The sequence below is a fragment of the Numenius arquata genome, chromosome Z, assembly GCF_964106895.1.
Source record: "Numenius arquata chromosome Z, bNumArq3.hap1.1, whole genome shotgun sequence".
NCBI classification, from domain to species: Eukaryota; Metazoa; Chordata; class Aves; order Charadriiformes; family Scolopacidae; genus Numenius; species Numenius arquata.
The window spans coordinates 14172567-14191788 of record NC_133616.1 but is presented as its reverse complement, the minus strand read 5'-3'; the positions used below and the strand labels follow the sequence as shown (position 1 = coordinate 14191788).

At 37.2% G+C, this 19222-nt stretch overlaps 1 protein-coding gene across 1 annotated transcript in view; it reads left to right on the top strand.

Moving 5' to 3' along the window:
* CPLANE1 (ciliogenesis and planar polarity effector complex subunit 1) overlaps positions 1-15877 on the top strand; it is a 60692-nt gene extending 44815 nt beyond the window's left edge. The window contains exons 39-52 of the mRNA XM_074165834.1: positions 400-512; positions 773-971; positions 1262-1506; positions 3245-3338; positions 4280-4429; positions 5828-5858; positions 7275-7406; positions 9272-9437; positions 11183-11244; positions 11711-11875; positions 13037-13149; positions 13508-13591; positions 15148-15317; positions 15737-15877. Coding sequence (XP_074021935.1) covers positions 400-512; positions 773-971; positions 1262-1506; positions 3245-3338; positions 4280-4429; positions 5828-5858; positions 7275-7406; positions 9272-9437; positions 11183-11244; positions 11711-11875; positions 13037-13149; positions 13508-13591; positions 15148-15317; positions 15737-15877 — 1865 coding nt within the window. The remainder of the gene's footprint in view (positions 1-399; positions 513-772; positions 972-1261; positions 1507-3244; positions 3339-4279; positions 4430-5827; positions 5859-7274; positions 7407-9271; positions 9438-11182; positions 11245-11710; positions 11876-13036; positions 13150-13507; positions 13592-15147; positions 15318-15736) is intronic.
* Positions 15878-19222: the final 3345 nt, after the last annotated feature.

Here is a 19222-nt window from a genome sequence, read left to right as displayed (position 1 = left end):
GTTCCATTTGGAAAAATATTTTTCTACATCACGTGATTTCTTTGCAGATAGTTTATTAGAGATCTTTCTAGCCAAGTAGTATAATTTATTTAGATCAACTAAAGATACAGATTTTTATTTTTTTAACCCCTTCAGGAGGGAATTGGAAATTTATAGCAATTTAGATTGCAGCATGTTGGTTTGATTTTAATCTTTCGAGTATCACCAAAATGAAGAATAATTCAGCAATTTATTGTTAAAGATACCTCTTAAGCTACATTGTCTATCTTTGTTTTTTAAAAGAAGTGCTAATCAAAGCTTTTCTTATTTAGAGAATGCAGGCCTATTTACAAACAGTTTGTCTGAAGTTTCTAGGTTTTTACTGTAAATATAATATTGACTATTATTCTTTTCTCATAGAATCATCTATTGCCCCTGAGATACTACCTCCAGATGTGTATTTAAACTCGAAATTCCCCACTGAAGTGAATGAGAGATCCTTGCCATCCTGTCTGTCAGATGCACCTGATTTGGTTAGTGGTCCAATGTACATATAGTTATAATAAATTTTAAATACACCGTTTGTCTTACCTCATGAATTTGGGTTATTTATATCTGGATGAGTCAGTTGTATAATATCATAGGGAAGATTGCAGTTATTTTGTCTCCAAAACAAAAGGCCTTTCAACTCAATGTGGTAAGCGGTAAACACAGTAAATGGTTGACAACATATTGTAAACAATGTATGCAAAACATGTACTTTATAGTTCTTAATAATCTTGTTCTTGTTTAGAGTGAACGTGAATATATCAGTGTGATTGACATTGAAGACAGTGACATCCTTAACAATTTGCCCATGATACCCGAGTCTGAAGAAGAGATAGCTACTGCAGAGCAAAATGAGAAGTTTGAAATTCCATCTACTGCAAAACTTCACCACATGGCAGCTTCAGTTACTAATGCAATTCCACCCGAGGCGCTTCAGAAGAAAGGTAAACCATTTTGTTTTTAAATCAGGAAAAAGAAGCTATACGCCTATGTTATAATACTCTCATCTCTCACAGAAAATCTGCAGCCTTTCCCCAGCTCACCTCCTGCTTTTTTAGACTTATACATCAAAACATTTATACATTTTACTTCTTTTGTGACAATTCCTGCATCCTAAAACATACTATGAGGTATAGCACAGCTATCCCTAATTACTTGTGGTACTGAAATGTTTGCAGTTTATTCAGCGATGTTGGTGCACTCTTTTTTTTTTTTTTTTTTTTTTTATTTCAAGACAATCATCTGAAAAATTTATCAAGCCAAGTGCAAAAGGAAGATAAGAAGTCAGATTCTGCTAGAGACAATGTAACTTGGAACATAGTACATGAAGATGACAGCAGTTTCCCTTCTTCAGGGCTTCCATCCAGAGTAATTGACAAAGAATACTTTTCCACAAAGCAGCAGGAAATGGATATGCAATTACAAGCACTACAGAACATAACAGAAAATATGGAGGAGGATTTCAGAAATACCAAGCTGGTGAGTTCTGACTGCTAACTGTGTCTGAAACAATTTTCTAACTTAGATCAATTACAAACAAAACATGTTTTGGAATGATGTATTTTCAAATCGGCTTAATGTATATTGAGAGAGATCAAGCATAATAATATGCAGTTCTTTCTCATTTAGTGCTTCCTCTATTGGTTGACATGGTTGCTTACAATGGACCAAATGCTGGTCAGAATGGTGATGTTCTTAGTGAATGTACACTGGATGTTCCCTGTGAAAGAATTTAATTTCTCTGTAACTGGGAAAATGGAACAGCACAAAAGTTGAGGCTGAGCAAAACTTTTTGGCAAAGATTTCTGCATTTATGCCTCTACAGAATATTATGTGACTATTTCTGGAAGCTGTTCCTATTTATTTTCATAAAATATTTACATTATAATCACAGAATGATAAGGGGTTGGAGATCATCTAGTCCAACCCCCAACGTCTTTTTTCATGTCTTTACAAATCAAAATATAGAAATAAAATAAAAGCATTTTGGACATAGTGCATTCAGATGATCTTCTATATAGTTCAGGAATTACTATTTTATAGGTCATGACAGAGAGAATGGTTAAAAGCGAAAATTTTTCAACAGACTGACCTCTTAATACTATACCTAGTGTCATTTGCCTAAAACTCAAGGTGTTGCTGACTTTAGATGTATGTGAAATGAGGAATGCTGGCAATTATTTCTTCACATTACTTTGACTTTTTTAGTAGCTTAGAGCAAACTGGGAGTGTCTAATCTAAGAATGAGCTATTATGTTCTCATTTTACTTAGGTGGTAAAAAAAAAATTTTCTTTCTTTGCACATCAAGAAAACTAAGTCTATTTCCAGTTCCTGTAGACCTGGCTTAACACAGAATTAATTCTATAGCCCTGTGTAGTTCCACAGCATCTACTTTTTGTATAATCATTCAAACTACTAGTGTCCATTCCCGGTCCTTCCATGTGCTCACAGAAATTTAGGGACCTCATTGTGTCACCTACACACAGTTATTACACTAAGAAGGATGATTAATCACTTATATTCTTCATCAAGGTGACGATCTAGCCAGATTTTTAAAGTCTGTAGTGAAAAAAATATCTTTACATATCCTTTCTTTGTTTCAGCATTTCACTGCATTTGGGTTTTATTTTATCTAGCCAAATCCCTAAGATAAACCAATTTTCTTTCTTGCCCTTATTTCAGTGCACACCAGTTGGTCATTCCTTTTATAACTATTTTATGTATTAAAAATCAGTTTTGAGGCCTGTTTTTTGTAAGGATAATGTTCAGGAAAATGTCTTAATCTGGGCTAGTCAGTTTTAGTTTTCACTTTCTAGTTTTAAACTTCAGGAAAATCCAGACTTACGTAGAATATGGAAAAATATTTCTGTATTTTTAGGTAAGGTATTAACGTATATTGGAAAACTCCAGCTATTTTTAAAATATGGATAATGTGATCAATAGGAGTAAAACTGCTCACAAGAATAATACAGTTCATATGTATTTTTCTCAGAGTAGGAGTCCAGAAGATTGAACTCTTTAGATGAAATTAATTTATTTGAGCTACTTTGATTCATGAACTGTTTTCTTTGTTTTGAGTAAGGATACTCCATTAAAATGTTTATAAGATTCTGAGGAAAAAATCATATTTAAAGCAAACATTGAATGAGTTATCTGCGGTGTAAGTCTCAGAAATACTTTGAAGAATATATTGTTACTTAGTTTTTTGGTTTATAGCTAGTGAAAATAATAGAAGATTTTGAAATGGCTGCCAATTCAGACCTCGATGCTCGTCCTTCATTCTCTGAAGATACTAGAATCATCGATGGTGGTATGTGTTCAGTTAACAGAAAGATAGTAAACTTGCAGTTGAATATTAAACTTGACTAGCTTTTAATTACTGCTGAAATTTTTTGCAGTCCTAAAAGGTGTTATTGAAATATGCACCAAAAATTAAAAATATGAGAGAGAGAAATAAAATTAAAGGTAGAAAATCTGAGTATTATGGGTACTGCTTCCACAAAAATGAGTTTTAAAATATCTGTATACTTTGATCTTTTCCAAAATCATAATACAGGAACTGGATATAAAAATTTAAAGATGATAGTATGTACTTCTATTGTATCATAAAATCAAAACATGGTGCTTATGAGTGCTTTGCTTGCTGATACAAAATGGTATGAAATTTGTCTTCAGTTTTCTCTGTGTATATAAAGTAACTTTTTTCATACGTCTTTGGTGCCTATTTAGTTGTAATATCTGCTGATATCAATAAAAGCTTAACTATTTGCTAGAGCTGATGTATTGAATAATTTAATGTATAACAATTAATTATATAGTACCTGTTTACTTACAGCTACTATACTGTGCCAATAAGGATAATGCTGGGGGTACATTCCTCAGGTCCATTTTACATTCATACCAAAAGATAGTCTAATCTACTTATGAAGTTAATACAAAGCCAAGTGGTAGAACCAAATCATGGCTATGTCTGTATTTATGCATAAAACAATATTTAAGATGTCCATTAGCCTCACACAGAGTAACTCATATTTTATACTTTTTACTCACCTGTACAAGACTGGTACATACAGCACAGCTCTGGTAGTGTCCTTTCATAGGGAGGCACAACTAGGTTCAGGTTGTTCTAGGCTTGACAGATAAACTAAATATGCCACTAACAAATAGGTATGAGTGATAGTTTTTGCATTGTGGGCTTTTTTTCATTGGTCTACACTAATTACTATATTTATTATTTTTTCATAGAATCAGAACACTATTTGAGGGGCATGATTTTTGAAGATGTTATAGATGATGAAAAGGAGGAATACCCTGTACCCAGTTATACTACACTGGAAGTACACTCTCCTGCCTCTGCAGGCTCTGCTTCTAACTTTCCCAGAGGCACAAAGTCATCTTCTGGTATAATCTTTAATGTTTATTTTCCCCTTTTTTCCTTTTAAAAATAAGTGAACCATTTTTTCCTGGTGTAATGCTTTCTCATTGCTGTTATACAGAATGTTATGTAATGCCAGTGAGCTCATAAAAGTCAGTTATCAGTCTTTCTGGATTGCTTTATTTAGAATGGCTTCATGAATGTGCATTGATAACAAGATGGAACAGTGTCACTAGGCTTTGAAAACAGTTCAGCAGTGAATTATACTTGCAATCAAATTCACCATTATTTGGGTCTATTTCTGAAACCCATCACTGTGTTGGTTTGTTATGATTTAGTTACATGAACATAAATAGGCACAGTGCCACAGAATAGCTTCCTCCCAAAGCTGTCTTTATCATCTCTGTTATCCTCCTGTGTTCTAGAGAGGTGAGATCTTAATTATATCCAATCCACAGCAGCAAAATAAATTGGTTTATATCATTATGCAGCAACTACTGGCTGTGTCCTAAAACATTATTTTATGAGGTCTCATTTCATTTTGCAAACTGATAGTAAATTGATTTTTGCAATTATGAAGACAGCAGTAGCATTAAAAGGAGGAGGAAAAATAACTATGCAAGCAACCTGTTGTCTGTGCTTAAAAAGGCAGAGTGTCTGCATATTGCCTGCATTGCTTGTATTCAAGCTTCTAAAAACGATACATACTTTGTATGGGTGAACATGCATTTGACAGTCACATTTGCAGTAATCTATCTTAAAAGGTGTTAAGATGTGATTCCAGTATCTGCATACAGCAGAAATGAATCTTAAATGGCATGCACATCCAGATAAATTTTATAAACAGTAATACACTTACAGTTTTAAGTATAAACTTGTTACTTGCAAGCTAAGAAAACTGTAGGTGATACTAAATTGCAACTATAATTTCTTGAGAGTACAGTTTAGCTTAGGGAGGGTAATAGTGCTCTTCATTCCAAGACAGCCATACTGCTCTTTAGCCACATTTCCTGAATTCCAGGAGTTCATAGCCTGGCTTCTTCAAGTAAGTGGTAACTGTTAATTTTCCATAAAATGCTGTATAGTTAATTGGAAGAGATAATTTCCAGTTAGTTGGAACTGATAAGCTTAGTCTGATCATGGCAGAAGGCTGACAACCGTGATCTCCTCTTCTTAGCAAAACTATCAATGTCAGTCAAGGACCTGTTAAATAATTTCTCTGAAAATTCTGTATTGACCTGGCAGTCAATGACATGCTCTCTAACAAGTCATTAAGCCTATGTACAACATTGATTTATTTTTAGTGTCAACGTATTCAGGTTTATGTATTTCTGTATTTTATCCCACAGGCTGTTTAACATGTGTAATTTTTAGTTTATGTACAAGTGCAAGGCTTTTATTAACAAAGACTGTTTCTGTTTCAGGCATTCATGTATGTGGAGACCTATGCGATAGGTATGTATTTTGACATTAGTTTTATTGAAAATTTGTTCAGTTTAAATTCATACCAAAAAGGGGACTGTCAAGATGGAACTGTCACTTACATGAAAATCTAGGCATTTGTTTTCAAACTGAATTGAAGCCTTTTTTATTAGTAAATTTCTGGCATTTACTCTGATTTTAGTAGTGCCTGTTAGATTTACTTTATGCAAAAGCTGCAGAAGCATCCAAAGTTGCTTTCTAGTTAAAAGTAACAGAGCTGTTAATGTAGAAGGTGCTGTTGTCTATGTGCATTTGTTATTTCTTCTATTTGCAAAACACTGTTTTCAAACGAGTACTTGTAGTTGCTGCTAGTAGTCATCTACTGATGCCAGCTATGACCAGAAAGATTTTGAAGTGTTACCATATGAACAGTGTAAAACAACAGACTGAAGATTTCAGAGCTGGAATGATCTTATGCACTAAATAAAATGGTCTGACATACATGTTTTTTACTATTAGCTGCTGTTAGTCTTGTGGATCCAGCTGTGCAGTAGAAAAGAGTAGCTGGCTTCCCTTTCTTCCTGGTCATTCTGCTCAGTTACCCACCCTGTATTGTTTCGCTTGAAGCATAACATTAAACTGAATGGTTAAGTTTCTTCTTAACGCGTTTTAAGCGAAACTGCTTTGTGACTGAAGTAGGTTAGGAAGTGATTATATAACCTTGAGGATGGGTGTGAGGCAATAAACTTTAGCAGATGGTGATTTTTACCCAAAGGAATAACTTGAAGCAACTGCAGCTTGTAATCATAAACTACATGAGATTTTTTGAGAGCAACTGATTAAAAGAGAGGAAAGAAATGGGCGGAATTTAGGTAAAACTTTTCTCTCTCTCACACTGATTCTTGCTCAGAAGGTCGTTGAGAGTTGGTGTTCCTGAAACTGGTAGTATCCCACAGCCTTAGCTCTGCATGGGCAGCAGTACAACCCGTGTGGGTGCTCCTGGCCTTCTGGGCTGCCAGGCTCAGCCTCCTCTGGGCCAACCAAATGCACCCCAGTGGAGCTCAGGCACTTCAGCTGGGGATGGGGCTGTATTTCTGGATGGTTTATTCAAGCCCTCTTTGCTGCAATACCCTCAGTGTTTGTCAGTCTCGCTCATTCTGTCCCATTCACACTGGGGACCTACAAAGTTGGGTAAAGTGTATGTGGTGGCAGCAAAGCTAAGGTGATGGCTAGTAGCTTTTTTAAGACAGTGCATCTACGCACATTATCCAGGTATTGCTTGTGTGCACTAGCACACTGAGATGTAGGGGAAAGAAAATTCAGTCCAAAGGCTTTTGGTAAAACAACCTGAATTTTCTTGTTTTAAGCATAAAAGGAAGGATTTAGTTCTTACAGGCATGTTCTGCTTTAAATTAGTAACTTTTTTTTTTCCCCCTGTCTAACTTTAAGCTCTTTAGAAGATCCCCTGCAAATTACTGGTCTGAGTGGTGTTACTGACATCATTAGTGATCTTGTAGCAGGAGGTGATGTCGCTCTGTCGGAGCTGGGCTTAACAAAAATACAAGCTAAGAAAATCTCTAGGTAATACCGTGGATGTTTTTTATTATGTGTTAGCTAAATCGTTTTAACCTGGTTATTCTTCTCATAGTTCACACCCCATAAACAATGGAAGAGAGCATGTCATCTGAGTTGATGTGAATGGGACTAGTATTAGAACTGTTTAATAGCCAATAGTTTACTGGCCATTATTGTCAAATGTGCTAATTGGTTTTTTTATTATTTTGGTTTTAAAATTCTTTCTTTCCTACTTGCTTGTTTCTTCTTGTGCCAGGTATAGGCTGGAGCACAAGTCTATATACACATATTCAGTTCAACCAAGGGGACTGAAACCATCTAAAGGAGTTCTGAAAGGCAACTGAAATTTCCTGTCAGTGACAAAACAGCTTCAGAAGCTTTCAGCCACAGACTCCAGCTTGTCATGCTCTCCTCCCTGCTGGGGCTTTCTACACCTTCATGACTGTCAGTTATAAAATCAGCTGTGCTCTTTCCTGAGATACCTTGAAATTACAGCTGTTTCCTACTTCTGTTTGTAATACCAGTTGATTACAAGGCAAAAATACAGCTGTTCAGGATGTCAGACAATCAGTTGGCTTGGTGAAATGCTTCACACCAATTTAAGATACCTGTTTCAGGATGTTCCAGTGACTCATTAAAGTAGAGTGTAGTGCTCTGGTTTACTTGTTCTAACATTTATTCAAATTGTAAAAGGCACTCAAGAGCTTCAAACATAAATCTGCGCACAGATCATAACATCCTTGTGATCCTTTGAGAATTCCAAACACATTACTAGTGACTACATCAACATATAAATGTCTTTACCTGGTCTGTTTTGTGCAATTATGTGAATATTTTCAAAATTACTGAAAATTTCAGAAATATATTCAAGTAGTATTTAATCCAACTTGACCAAAGACCTCAAAACAACTCAATTTCACATAGTTATTCTCACATATAACTGTGAATACTTCTGATAATAACACTTCCCTTTGCCATAAAGTAAATCACTTTCAAATGTGTCAAAGTTCTTCTAATCCTTTGAAGGCTTTAAAACTTCAGTCAATAAGCTTTCTGTTGAACTGCAGCTACAAGAGATAATCTTACTTTACTACACACGTATCTTCTGTTGATTCTGGAATTATTAGTGCCTGCCAGTCTTGAAAATGAGAGAAGTTTCAAAATGGGCTGTGAAAAACGAGCCATTTAAAATTGAAACACTTCTCTTGGAAAAGCTCACATTTAAATTTTAGGTCAGTGCTTTTAGTTTTACAGTGAAGAAAGTATTTCTTACCCAGATGCTTACTTTAAAGACTATTGCAAGGTGAAATAGTAAATATTTCTGAAGAAATTTGAGGATGAAGTTACATTAGCATTTCTTATTGGCTGTGATTTTCTGTTGTTAGTATTATAAGTTAAGTGTTTTTAAAATTACTTTGTATAGATAGATTTGTGAAGGAGCTCATAGGTTGAGGAGAGGGAACTAAAAGGATGATAGAATCTCATTGGTCTTTTTTTCTTTTCGTAGGTACTTATACCATACACGCTTGAAAATGAAAGATCAAAGCAAAATGCCTTCCAGTTTTTTCTGTGCCAGTTATCCTATAAAGACCATAGCAGATTGCCCACATTTAAAGTTTTGGCCCTATTATCTGAATGTAGTTGACAAATAGAAGAAATATTTTAGGAAACTTCTTGGAAATTACTTGTGTGCCAGGATTTTATGAAGTAAAATTTTGCAGAAGAAGATTTCCCCATTGTTCGTTACTTACACTTTCATCTGAGTCAGAGTTTTAAAGGGATTGCATTATTTTTATTATATCATGTGTAGCTGCCATTGTTTGCATTTTAAAGGATGTGCTAGATTATTCCCCATTTACATCTGCTCTCAGGGCTCATGATTCTGTTGCTGGACATTCTCAAAAAACAGAAAAGGAGAAGAGAGAGATACAAGCATGGATGAAAAGAAAGCAAAAGGAAAGAATGAGAGAATATTTGAAGAAACTGGATGAACAAAGACAGAAAGAGAGAAATCCATTCAATCCAAGAAAGAATGTGGTAAGGGCATCTTGAAGAAGTAGCTGTTATCACAGAATCACAGAATCTTCTTGGTTGGAAGGGACCTTTGAGATCAAGTCCAACCACACAAAAAAAAAAAATATTACTATGTATTGTACAAGTGTTGATTGTCCAGGTTAGATAATGTAAAGGCTATTGGTGATTTTTTTTCCTATTTTAACGTTGGGGTTTTATATATTTTATTTTATCGGAACTGGCCATAATTGTGTCAGGAGTGATCAGTAAGCAAATATACTAGTGTTCTTCACAGGCTGCAGTAATGGCAATTGGCTGCAGGTGGCAATTATGACCTCTCCCTCAGCTCTAGATTCAGGAAGTACAGTCACCTGAGTGTAATGGATACACATCTAACATTCAGAGAGTGATGACTACAGAAGTTGTAAAGTTGTGTTTACATCTTGTTTCATCTTCCCACACACACCTTGAAAACCCCCAATGAGTTTAAAAAGCAGAGTTCAGATGCCAGCATCCTCTACGAACGCAGCAGGATACTGAGGGCAGCCATCCTTGTCATTCACACACAGAGAAGTGTATGCAATTACAGACAGTTGGCAGAGATGTTAGAATATGGCACATATCTCAAGTCTCTGATGAATATTTTTGTTGAAGGCTGGTGTCAATACAGGCTCAGCAAACAATCCCGTCCCTCCCAGCATTTTTTTTAATTTTAAGTTTAATTAGTAAAAACATGTTTATGGCCTGATACATCTGTCTTTTATGATCTGCAGTGTGCTGGAGATAACTGAAGGGAAAAAAAGGTAAAAAAGTAGTTCAGAAATTATTTCCTAACCAGTATTAAGTCTTAAAATATGCATTTGTCACCTGAAAACCTTCAGGACCTGAAAAGACACTGCTGAGTCAGGGGAAGCTCCAGGGTTACAGGAGATGAGACCCAGAAACAGCTAATATATCCCTGTACTTTTTACTGATCAGTTGAAATTTTTTCATGTTCAAGCTCTACTGGTTTTAACTCCCAAGAAGCAAACATATAAAACACAGACGTTTCCTGTTACTAAGTAATTCGATTGTATTCACTTTTAGAACAGGTAACAGATTTCATCCATGAAATACAGTATTTCCTCTGGTTTTAAACAGTCTTTCGGAGTTGAACCCGGCTGCGCTTTTGTGCATGTGTAGAGGGAAGTGATTCAGGAAAAATAGCTGCTGCTTCTCCCTCTCCTGTGTTGCCAACCCATAAATACATACCTGACGCTTTTGTTGTAGGCTTTTCTCCTGAAATCATTAGATGGGGAGGGATTCTCAGCTTTTGGTTTACGGTTTGTTGGTGGGTTTTTTTTCAGAAGAAAGTTTTAAAAAATTCAAATCGTGCCCTAGCAAACACAGGTCAAAGTGCAGCCTTGCCCTGTTTTTTAAATTAGTTATTGTTAGGAATGTCACTGATTTTTAGGAAAGTGAAGGTGAGGCCATTTGAAAATTTGAGCTTAACAGTGAAAACATCTCCTTAAGAATGTTAATATTTTAAGCATATGAGCTATGGAAGGTGTAACTGCAAGCTTTCAGTATATTTTTAGAGCCTGGAAGTTTGTAGAGACGATCTTAACTGAATTTCTTGGTAGGGCCATATGCTTACTTATTGTTTTTCATTCTGGAGAGTGTCTTAAACAGTACCTTTCAAGTCAAATGGGTCTACATATTGTGAGTGAGAAATTGGAATGAGACCACAATACAGAATAAACTAATGATTATTATACTTTCTTGCACAGCATTGTGGTCTTACTTCAAAGGATATTAAATTCTTCCAGAAGACAAAAGAAGAAAAAGACAAGTAAGTTGCTATAAAAAAGTTACTTATAGATGTAACTTGTGGTATTCTTATTTATGTATTAATCTTCCAGTCTTAAGGAAGTGGTAGTTTTAACTGTCTTGTCTATGAAACTTCAGATATGAATGGCATTTCAACCAAAAACATACACAAATCATCTTTGCTTTACCATTTAAAAAAAACTGAACGTGTTTCATTGTTTCACTGTATCTTTCACTTTCCAAATACCATTTTTTTTGGTTTTTTTTTTTTCCCCCCTCTAATATTGACTCATTTGTTCTGTTAAACCTGTTGTTAATAAATGTTTTAGCTTTTTACTAATGATCTTAAAAGGGTTAGTATATCTTCTCTGAAGTTGCAAAACTGTAGTCGTCTGTTCTGGTTATCATGTAGTCTTACAAGGTTCACAAGCCAGCAGCAATCAAATGAGTGATACCATGAGTTAATATGTAATATTATTTCTTCATAGAGCCCTGTTATCTGAACATCACAGTATAAGAATATCACAAGCACTTTCTCTGATGAATGAAATGTTGTCCGAAACAGTGGTTTTACCTGCAGATGAACATAGACCATTGTCCAGGTCAAGATCACCTCAAGAGTACAGAAAAAGGCATATGGCATCTGCTAAAGGGTAACAACTTTAAGCATTAACCCTGCTCTGATATATTGGTGTCTTTACCATGCTTCAAATTTGCCTGCAGTCTGTACCTAGCTGGAATAGGATTAGCTTTATATTCTGGCAGAATCAAATATACACTTTGTCTGGTTCAGAGGACTTGTACCAGTACCAATTCTTGTACTAGTCTTCTTACACCCACAAGCACAAATCTTAGAGGGAGCCTGAAAAATGCCTTTCAGAGCCCAGAATAAGCCAGCTCTAGAGTCAGAGCTGTAATCAATGTCCTAACCCATTCCATTCAACAGCAGTTCTACAGGGCTATAGCCTGCACCATAGTTAATGGTCTGAAGAGCGTCTAGTAACAAGTAAGAAAGAAATAAAAATACTACTGTACATGCATATAGGCTACTTAAATTACAGCTCAGGAAACTCTAGATTTACTCCCTTCCTTTCTAATTTTTTTCATTACCTAAGATTTTACTTTTTCTTTCTTTTGCACTTCAATGCTTATGGCTTTTTGAAGAGATGATGGTATTTGAGTATTATAAATCTGTAAATTTATTCTACTTGATGCCATTAATATCACATGTGTATGTAATCCAGGTGTATATTGCAGAATACTTTTTCTTCTTTTACATAGAATTTTATGTTTTCCACAATAACAGGAGGAACTGTGTACTTCAGACAATCCTGTAACTTCCAGACTTAAGTATTTCTGCATCTCTTTTTAGTAGGTAAAGTTCCAGGATAAAGCATTACCCTGAACGTAGTCAAGTGCTGTACAGAGTCTGCTGGTAGTGTCCAAGGGCAGTTTAAGCATATCAGCCCTGCCAGAATCAGAAGTGCTAAGGAATGTCATGCACAAAGCCACCTTAGGAATGACAGTAACTTCTAACTAATAAAGTTTTTTTGCACCTAAACTGTCTGTTTATAAAGCCAATTTGATATTTATTCACTGTGGTTACCAGCAGTTTTGATTCTGGTGAGGCTTGTTGGCCCCACAAGTAGCGTGTGATGCTGATCCTCAGATAAGTGGGCTGAAGGTGATTTCTGTGGCCTTTTTGTCTTGCCTGAATAAGCCCTGTTATGTTTAAGTTGTGTGGAAGAACGGTACATGGTAAACAGTGGTAAGTATTTGAGCTTTCTTGTGGTTTTTTTTTTTTTTTCTTGTAGAGAGCATCTGAAAAGTCCTGTTCTGTCAGAAAGGAGCAGAATTGCTGCCAAACCCAGCTTTGGACAAAAAGTACACCGTTTCACCCCAACTCTTGGTTTAACACAGTCCAGGGGTAAGAACAGAACTTTCATAATGAAGGCACATACTGAGGATGATCTTCAAGTTACTACCAGATTTTTGGGAGGGAGGAGCTTTAACACCTGTGTCAAAAGTCAGACTTACAGTCCTGGAGGTTTCCTGTCCTGAGGCATTTGCAACTGTGCCTTGTATGTGCATTTGCAATTGGCCTGTTAAATGATGAGAGTTACCTTTCCTTATCATCTCTTTCTAAATCCAAAGTAGCTTAATTTGACATAGCAAGAGTACTGTGTAATCTGGGAAGCAAGCTCATAGATGAAAATTTGAAGCATCTTGTGAGTAGTTTTGATGTGCTGCACCTAACAGGGGAAATGCTTTCTTTGTCCTTCCAGGAAATGCCTGTATGCTCCTACGGAAAAGTATTTCCAGAGGAAGAGTGAGAAATGCTACAAACTGTCCCATTAATTCAAGACCGTGTAAGTTACAAAGAGCAATGACATAGTGCTGTTCAGCCACATAATACAGGGGAAAAATAAGACACAGAGAAACACATTTCAAAATACATGCAGGGCAGAATTTATGCAACACAGGCCTGAGACACATCATTAGCTTAGAAGAATAAAAATATTCATTTTTTTCCCCTGCATAAAACCACTTTTTATTAGAAACTTGTGAAAAATTTCAACCAGTCACCTCTATTTACCTCCTGAATGGTTTTAGCCAGATGGCAGTTCCAAGATTACTGAAGCAAATGGGCTAGATTTCATTGATTTCTTGAAACAGACATTACAAAGTCATGAGAGACAGAGGACTTGAGTCTTTCTTTCACCAGAAACCCACAGAGAGGGTGCTAGTTAGCAGTACAGTACGCAATTACTGTGCCTCTCCCTTACGTTTCTGTGCTGCTTACTTCCTGAGCTCTTAAAGTAGGAATTGTCTTTGTTAACCCTCTGTACTGCACTGTAATTAAGATATTATTTTGTCATTAGGTTAGAGTGGAAGAAGTTTATGAGAGAACTTTTTTTAAAAATAAACTTTGGATTTTAGTGATCATTTTTCCCTGTGACGATCTGTGTAGGTCTAGATCCATAAAAGTTTCCTCCCATAAATGTTTCCTCCTTACCAAATTCTTTGACAGATTCAGGACTTGATTACAGGTGCAGAATTTCTGATCAGACAGAAAAAGAGTGAGGAGAGAATCAGTCTGAAATTTAGAAAATACTATGGGTTGATTCCATTTTCCCTTACACCAAAATTATCTTAGTGGCATAATAGAGATCCTGTGTGGCTAGTCAAACGTCAGTTTATTTGAGTTGGCAGTGCAGGAAAGGGACAGAAGCAATAGTAAGCAGACAGGCGTTTTTCCTGAATCGATCACTCACCTCTGTGCGTGTGGGAAGTCATTCTCCTCCTTTCCATACAAGCTCTTTTTAAACTAAATACAGGTTGATCTTTCTCTGATTTCGCATCACTTTCTTCTATCTGTTCCTACAGTATATCTCATCACTGCTAAGGGTTTCACTAAAGTTCCATGTCTTCTAAGAGGCCAAAAACCAGAATTTATACAGTTTTATTCCTCTGTCAAATAATGTCCCTTTTTGGGACTGCACTACAGTTGGGTCACCGTTCCTGGCAGACAGGTAGACATAATGCTTAGAGATATGGTTTAGTGATGGGTTTTGTCAGTGTTAGGTTGATGGTTGGACTAGATGATCTGAAAGGTCCCTTCCAACCCAGGGAATTCTGTGGTTCTGCAGGACACGGATGCTATAGGCACCATGCATAGCCCTGCTCCCCTTCTTGTTCTGCCCTGGGGAGAGTTCAGAGTGCGATGCTGGAAGGGATGAGCAGCATTTTTTGTGCCATGACCTCACATCAGTTCAAGATAACAGGGCATGCTGCTCTTATATGTGTTTACACGCAGCTTGAGTTCTGAGAACTTAGAGCTTCTGTTCTTGGAGAGGTTTCAAGACGTTCAGAAGAAAACAGCAAGAAATGTTACAGTGCTGTGGTTAACTTGTTTTCTCCTCAGCTGCTGAGCACAGAGTCAGCAGAACATCAAAACAAAAGCCACCACATGTTGCTGCTGCAGTTCAGACAGAAGAGGTTGATCAAGAGGCTGATCGAGACATAGTAAGTCCTTGGACTGTGCCTGATGATATCCAAAGGATACTTCAAGATACTCATGACTCCTTGTTTCAGGTAGGATGTCTGCTTATTCTAGGAATGATTTGCTACCTGCCATTTAACACTTTGTTTACTTCTGCTTTATGTAAAATGTAGTTCTCTATTCAAAACATGTGGGTGGGATAGATGCAGAAAGACAAAAATGATGGTGATTCAACAGAACTACATTTTGCCTTTACAAGCAAAGTCATTCTTGTGAGCCTTGGAAATAAATGGTTTTTATAACAACTCTGTAGGCATGTTGCCTGTCCAGGCAGCAGATGCTAGTGGAAGTGCATAAACAGGAAAATAAATTTAATTTGTTGCAGAATAATCAGATACGTACCTTGATTAGGACATGTTCGAAAAAGGTGAGATCATTTCTACTGGCTGCACAGAGGTCTTTTCCATGAATGATATGTGATGATTCAACTCATCTTCTTTTCTGCCAATAGGCCTCTGCACTGCATCCCGTGAGTTTGTCTCCTCTCGGCATGATTGACACTGATGGTGTTTCTGAGAGCACGGGAAGTATCCTCAGCAAACTGGACTGGAGTGCAATTGAGGCAATGGTAGCAGATGTGGAAGACTTGTGAACAGCATTTCTCATCTGCTGTGCACTTTCAAGCAGTTGCTGGGTTGGTTTCATTTTTTAAAATAATCATTGATGTACTTTAAATGGATTGAGGTTTGCATTGGTTTTCTTCTTAAGCAGCACATAAATCTTCACTGCTTTCAGTCTTGCCTAGATGAAATTCAGTTCCTTAAAGTGCAGTTTGCTTTCCGTATGTCTTCAAGTCAACAAGAACTAAATATTGTTGGTATGTGCAGACCAACAGCCCTAAACAAGAACTTCTGGGTCATCTACTTTGCCCATCTCAAGTGTGCAAAAAATTTTATTCTATTGTAAGAGCATTGCACAACTGTTTTACCTTTGTATTTAATATTTAACATCATTATGGATAAAATTATTTTTGTAACTTAACAATTGTGATAAACTGGTTTAATAAAAGTGAGTTTATTAGTTTCTGCTGTAAAGTGATTCAGACACAGAGCACTGGCACTGCTGTGTGCCACTATGTTCATGTGCATGTGCACTACTCTTGTATTTTAAACCCAGCTTACTTGTACAATAGTTTAGAGAAATGTTAAAAGAGTTTGAATATTTGAAAGAAAGAGATACAAATAGGCACCAATAAATGAAATACAGACTCTTATTAGGAAGATCAGACACCAGTATAAGACATTAAGGACAAGTGCTTAGTGATGTAAAACATTGCTGTTCATCCATCTATATAATGCTGTTGTGTCAGAGCTCTTCTAGCAGTGCCCAGGCGTGTGTAGAAAACATTCCCATGTGGTCAGTGGCCATCAACTAGTTGTGGTAGCCTGAACAGATGCAGCTGTGGTGACTCTTTCCCAATGGCAGTAGTTTTTATGTTTGTAGTGAAGAAATTTGAATTTTTGGTGGAAGTCACAAGTGTGTTCATTTCCAGTGGTTAATTACTGTCACCCAATAGTGTAATAGTTTGGAAAAAGAATTTGCATGTTTCTCAGTGAAGCTGCATCTTGACCAACATCAAGAAATATGGTTCAAAGAAAGCCTGTTACAGGATTACACATATATCAGGATAGAATTGACAGTTTCTGTAGGCTCAGAGAACAAAACTGGCTGTGTGTTTTCAGCAGTCTTCAGCATCTGCATCAGCTTGTCCTGCAGGATTGGCCGGAGTGCAGAACTTGGTACTGGGAGTGATCTTCTCCCGAGGAAAAGGGCAGGTGCCTTAAGAGCCGGGCCAAACCATGAAACTACGACTTCACCCAAAGGTTTAAACTCTCTTTTCTCCACAGGGGCAGCAAAGAAATGATCAATAAGTACCTTCTGTTCCTGGTGGAAAAAAAATCTGAAAATCCTATGTTAGCTAAGTACAGAAGTCTCCTTATGATCACAGCCAGCTGTGGGAAGGAAGAGAAAGCAGGGACAAGATGGTGACTCATAAATCTTGTCCTAAAAGGCTTGTGAAAACTATCAGACTCAGGCTTTGTTTTGGATGGTAGTTACAGCCTCACAGTCAGTAAATGTTGATGGATATGTTGTGATGCACAAACATATTAAAAGTCGTAATTTAAAAAAAAAAAATGCTCTCCAGACAAGATTGGCTATCACAAATGGGGCAATTTGCTAGCAGTTGAGTTGTACAGGTTATCAAGACATTGTACCTGCAAGGGGCTTTGCTTGTTTGCAAACAAAACTTGTTTGTAAAGAATTCAGGCCTTGACAGCAGATGTCTGAAGATGAAAATGTTCACCAGAGTGGAGTCGAGGGCCAGAATAACCTCCCTGGACCTGCTGGCCACACTGCTTTGGATGCAGCACAGGATGCAGTTGGCTTTCCCAGGGGTGCACATTGCCGGCTTTTCATCCACCGACACCCGCAAGTCAAATCAGTTGCTTGTTTCTCTAAGAAAAAACAAGGCAGTAGCCCCTTCCCCATAAACTACTCTGAAGACAAAAACGAAAGTTGCAACGCCCATGAAACAGCAATCTCTCTCTCACAGCAGTTCTCCAGATAACAGAGTATTGGTTTACAGCCCATACCTGAAAAAAGCTGTAGATGAAAGAATCTCATAATTTTTCAGCCTCTTTTTAATCGTAAAGTGCCAGCAAATTAGAGTCTCCCTCCCAGCTGAGGGAGTAAACTGCCCTTCTGCAGCAAAAGGCCCTTTCATGACTGAGATTTGATAAAAAGAGATGTATGAATTGATCTCCTGTGCTACGAGGCACATCTCTCTTACAAAATGTCTTAAGGGCGTAGCCTTGTTGTTGTTATTTTGTTTTCGTAGTAGTGACTGGTCATTTCTCTTTTATTGAATGCAAAGCAATCCAATGTGTTGGTGTGAAGAGAAGCTCTTTTCTGCAAAATGCTGCTCACACCACCTCCCCCGGCCATGAATTTCCACAGGTCACCAAGGGACTTCCAGAGAAGAAAAAAACATGTCCCAGTGATAAGTGGTCAGGGAGGGATGTAAACCACCATCTCTGTTATTCTCTAATTAGACTAGGGCAGGTTTCTGAAAAGTCAAAAACTTGAAAGGCATGGAAAGCTTCCTTCTGTTGTCCAGGCGGTTGACAGAAAAGGTTATTTTAATGCACTATATACTGGGTGACTTTGGCTCCGGCTGTAAAGAAACTGATGTTTATTCTAACAATATTGGCATTCTCAATTTCCAGACATTCAGTGAAGACTCGTCAATGTCTCAAGAACTGCATCAGCAGCAAATAACAGTGTGGTGGAGACGGGCTATTCTTACTTGGAAAAGCAAAATGCAGCCACCTCAGCAGTGCTCTGCTAACAAAAAAAGTTTAGAATTGCCTTGAAATCCTTAACTCAGGGTAGGTGGCTTCTCTGATCCTCCTGGTGATTGAGAGAGATGATTACCTCCGCCTGTCATGAGACAGATCTCAAGTCAACATGGACACGAGGGTGATGCAAGTCCAAGGCATCCTTTCGAGTCCAAGAGGAGCAGTTTTAACAGATACAAAGAGGTTGGATCCTGTATTAGTTGGAGTAGTCCAATGTTGTGTTGATCATTCTACGCCAGGGGATGATTTCACAGGAGGCAGGTCAAAAAAAGAATTCAAAAAAAGATTCTAGTGTCTTAGGAGCAAACAGTGCTCCTCTGTATTAGAAAATCCTTGTCTGTAGAATACTACCTTGGGAACTAGTTAAAGTAATTCCCCTTTAGTTCCCTTTTTTTTTTTTTTTTTTTTTTTTTTTAATATTGGAGCAATGCAGATGTAATTAGATTTCTCTCTGGTATCCCATGAGCAAAGGGAGGTCCAGAGTTAGCAGGAACACAGCGGCACACTGAGGTGAATGGGCACACCTCACCTCTTCCCCTTCTGACTCAGAGCAGGAAGACTAGCAAGGAAACTGTGGA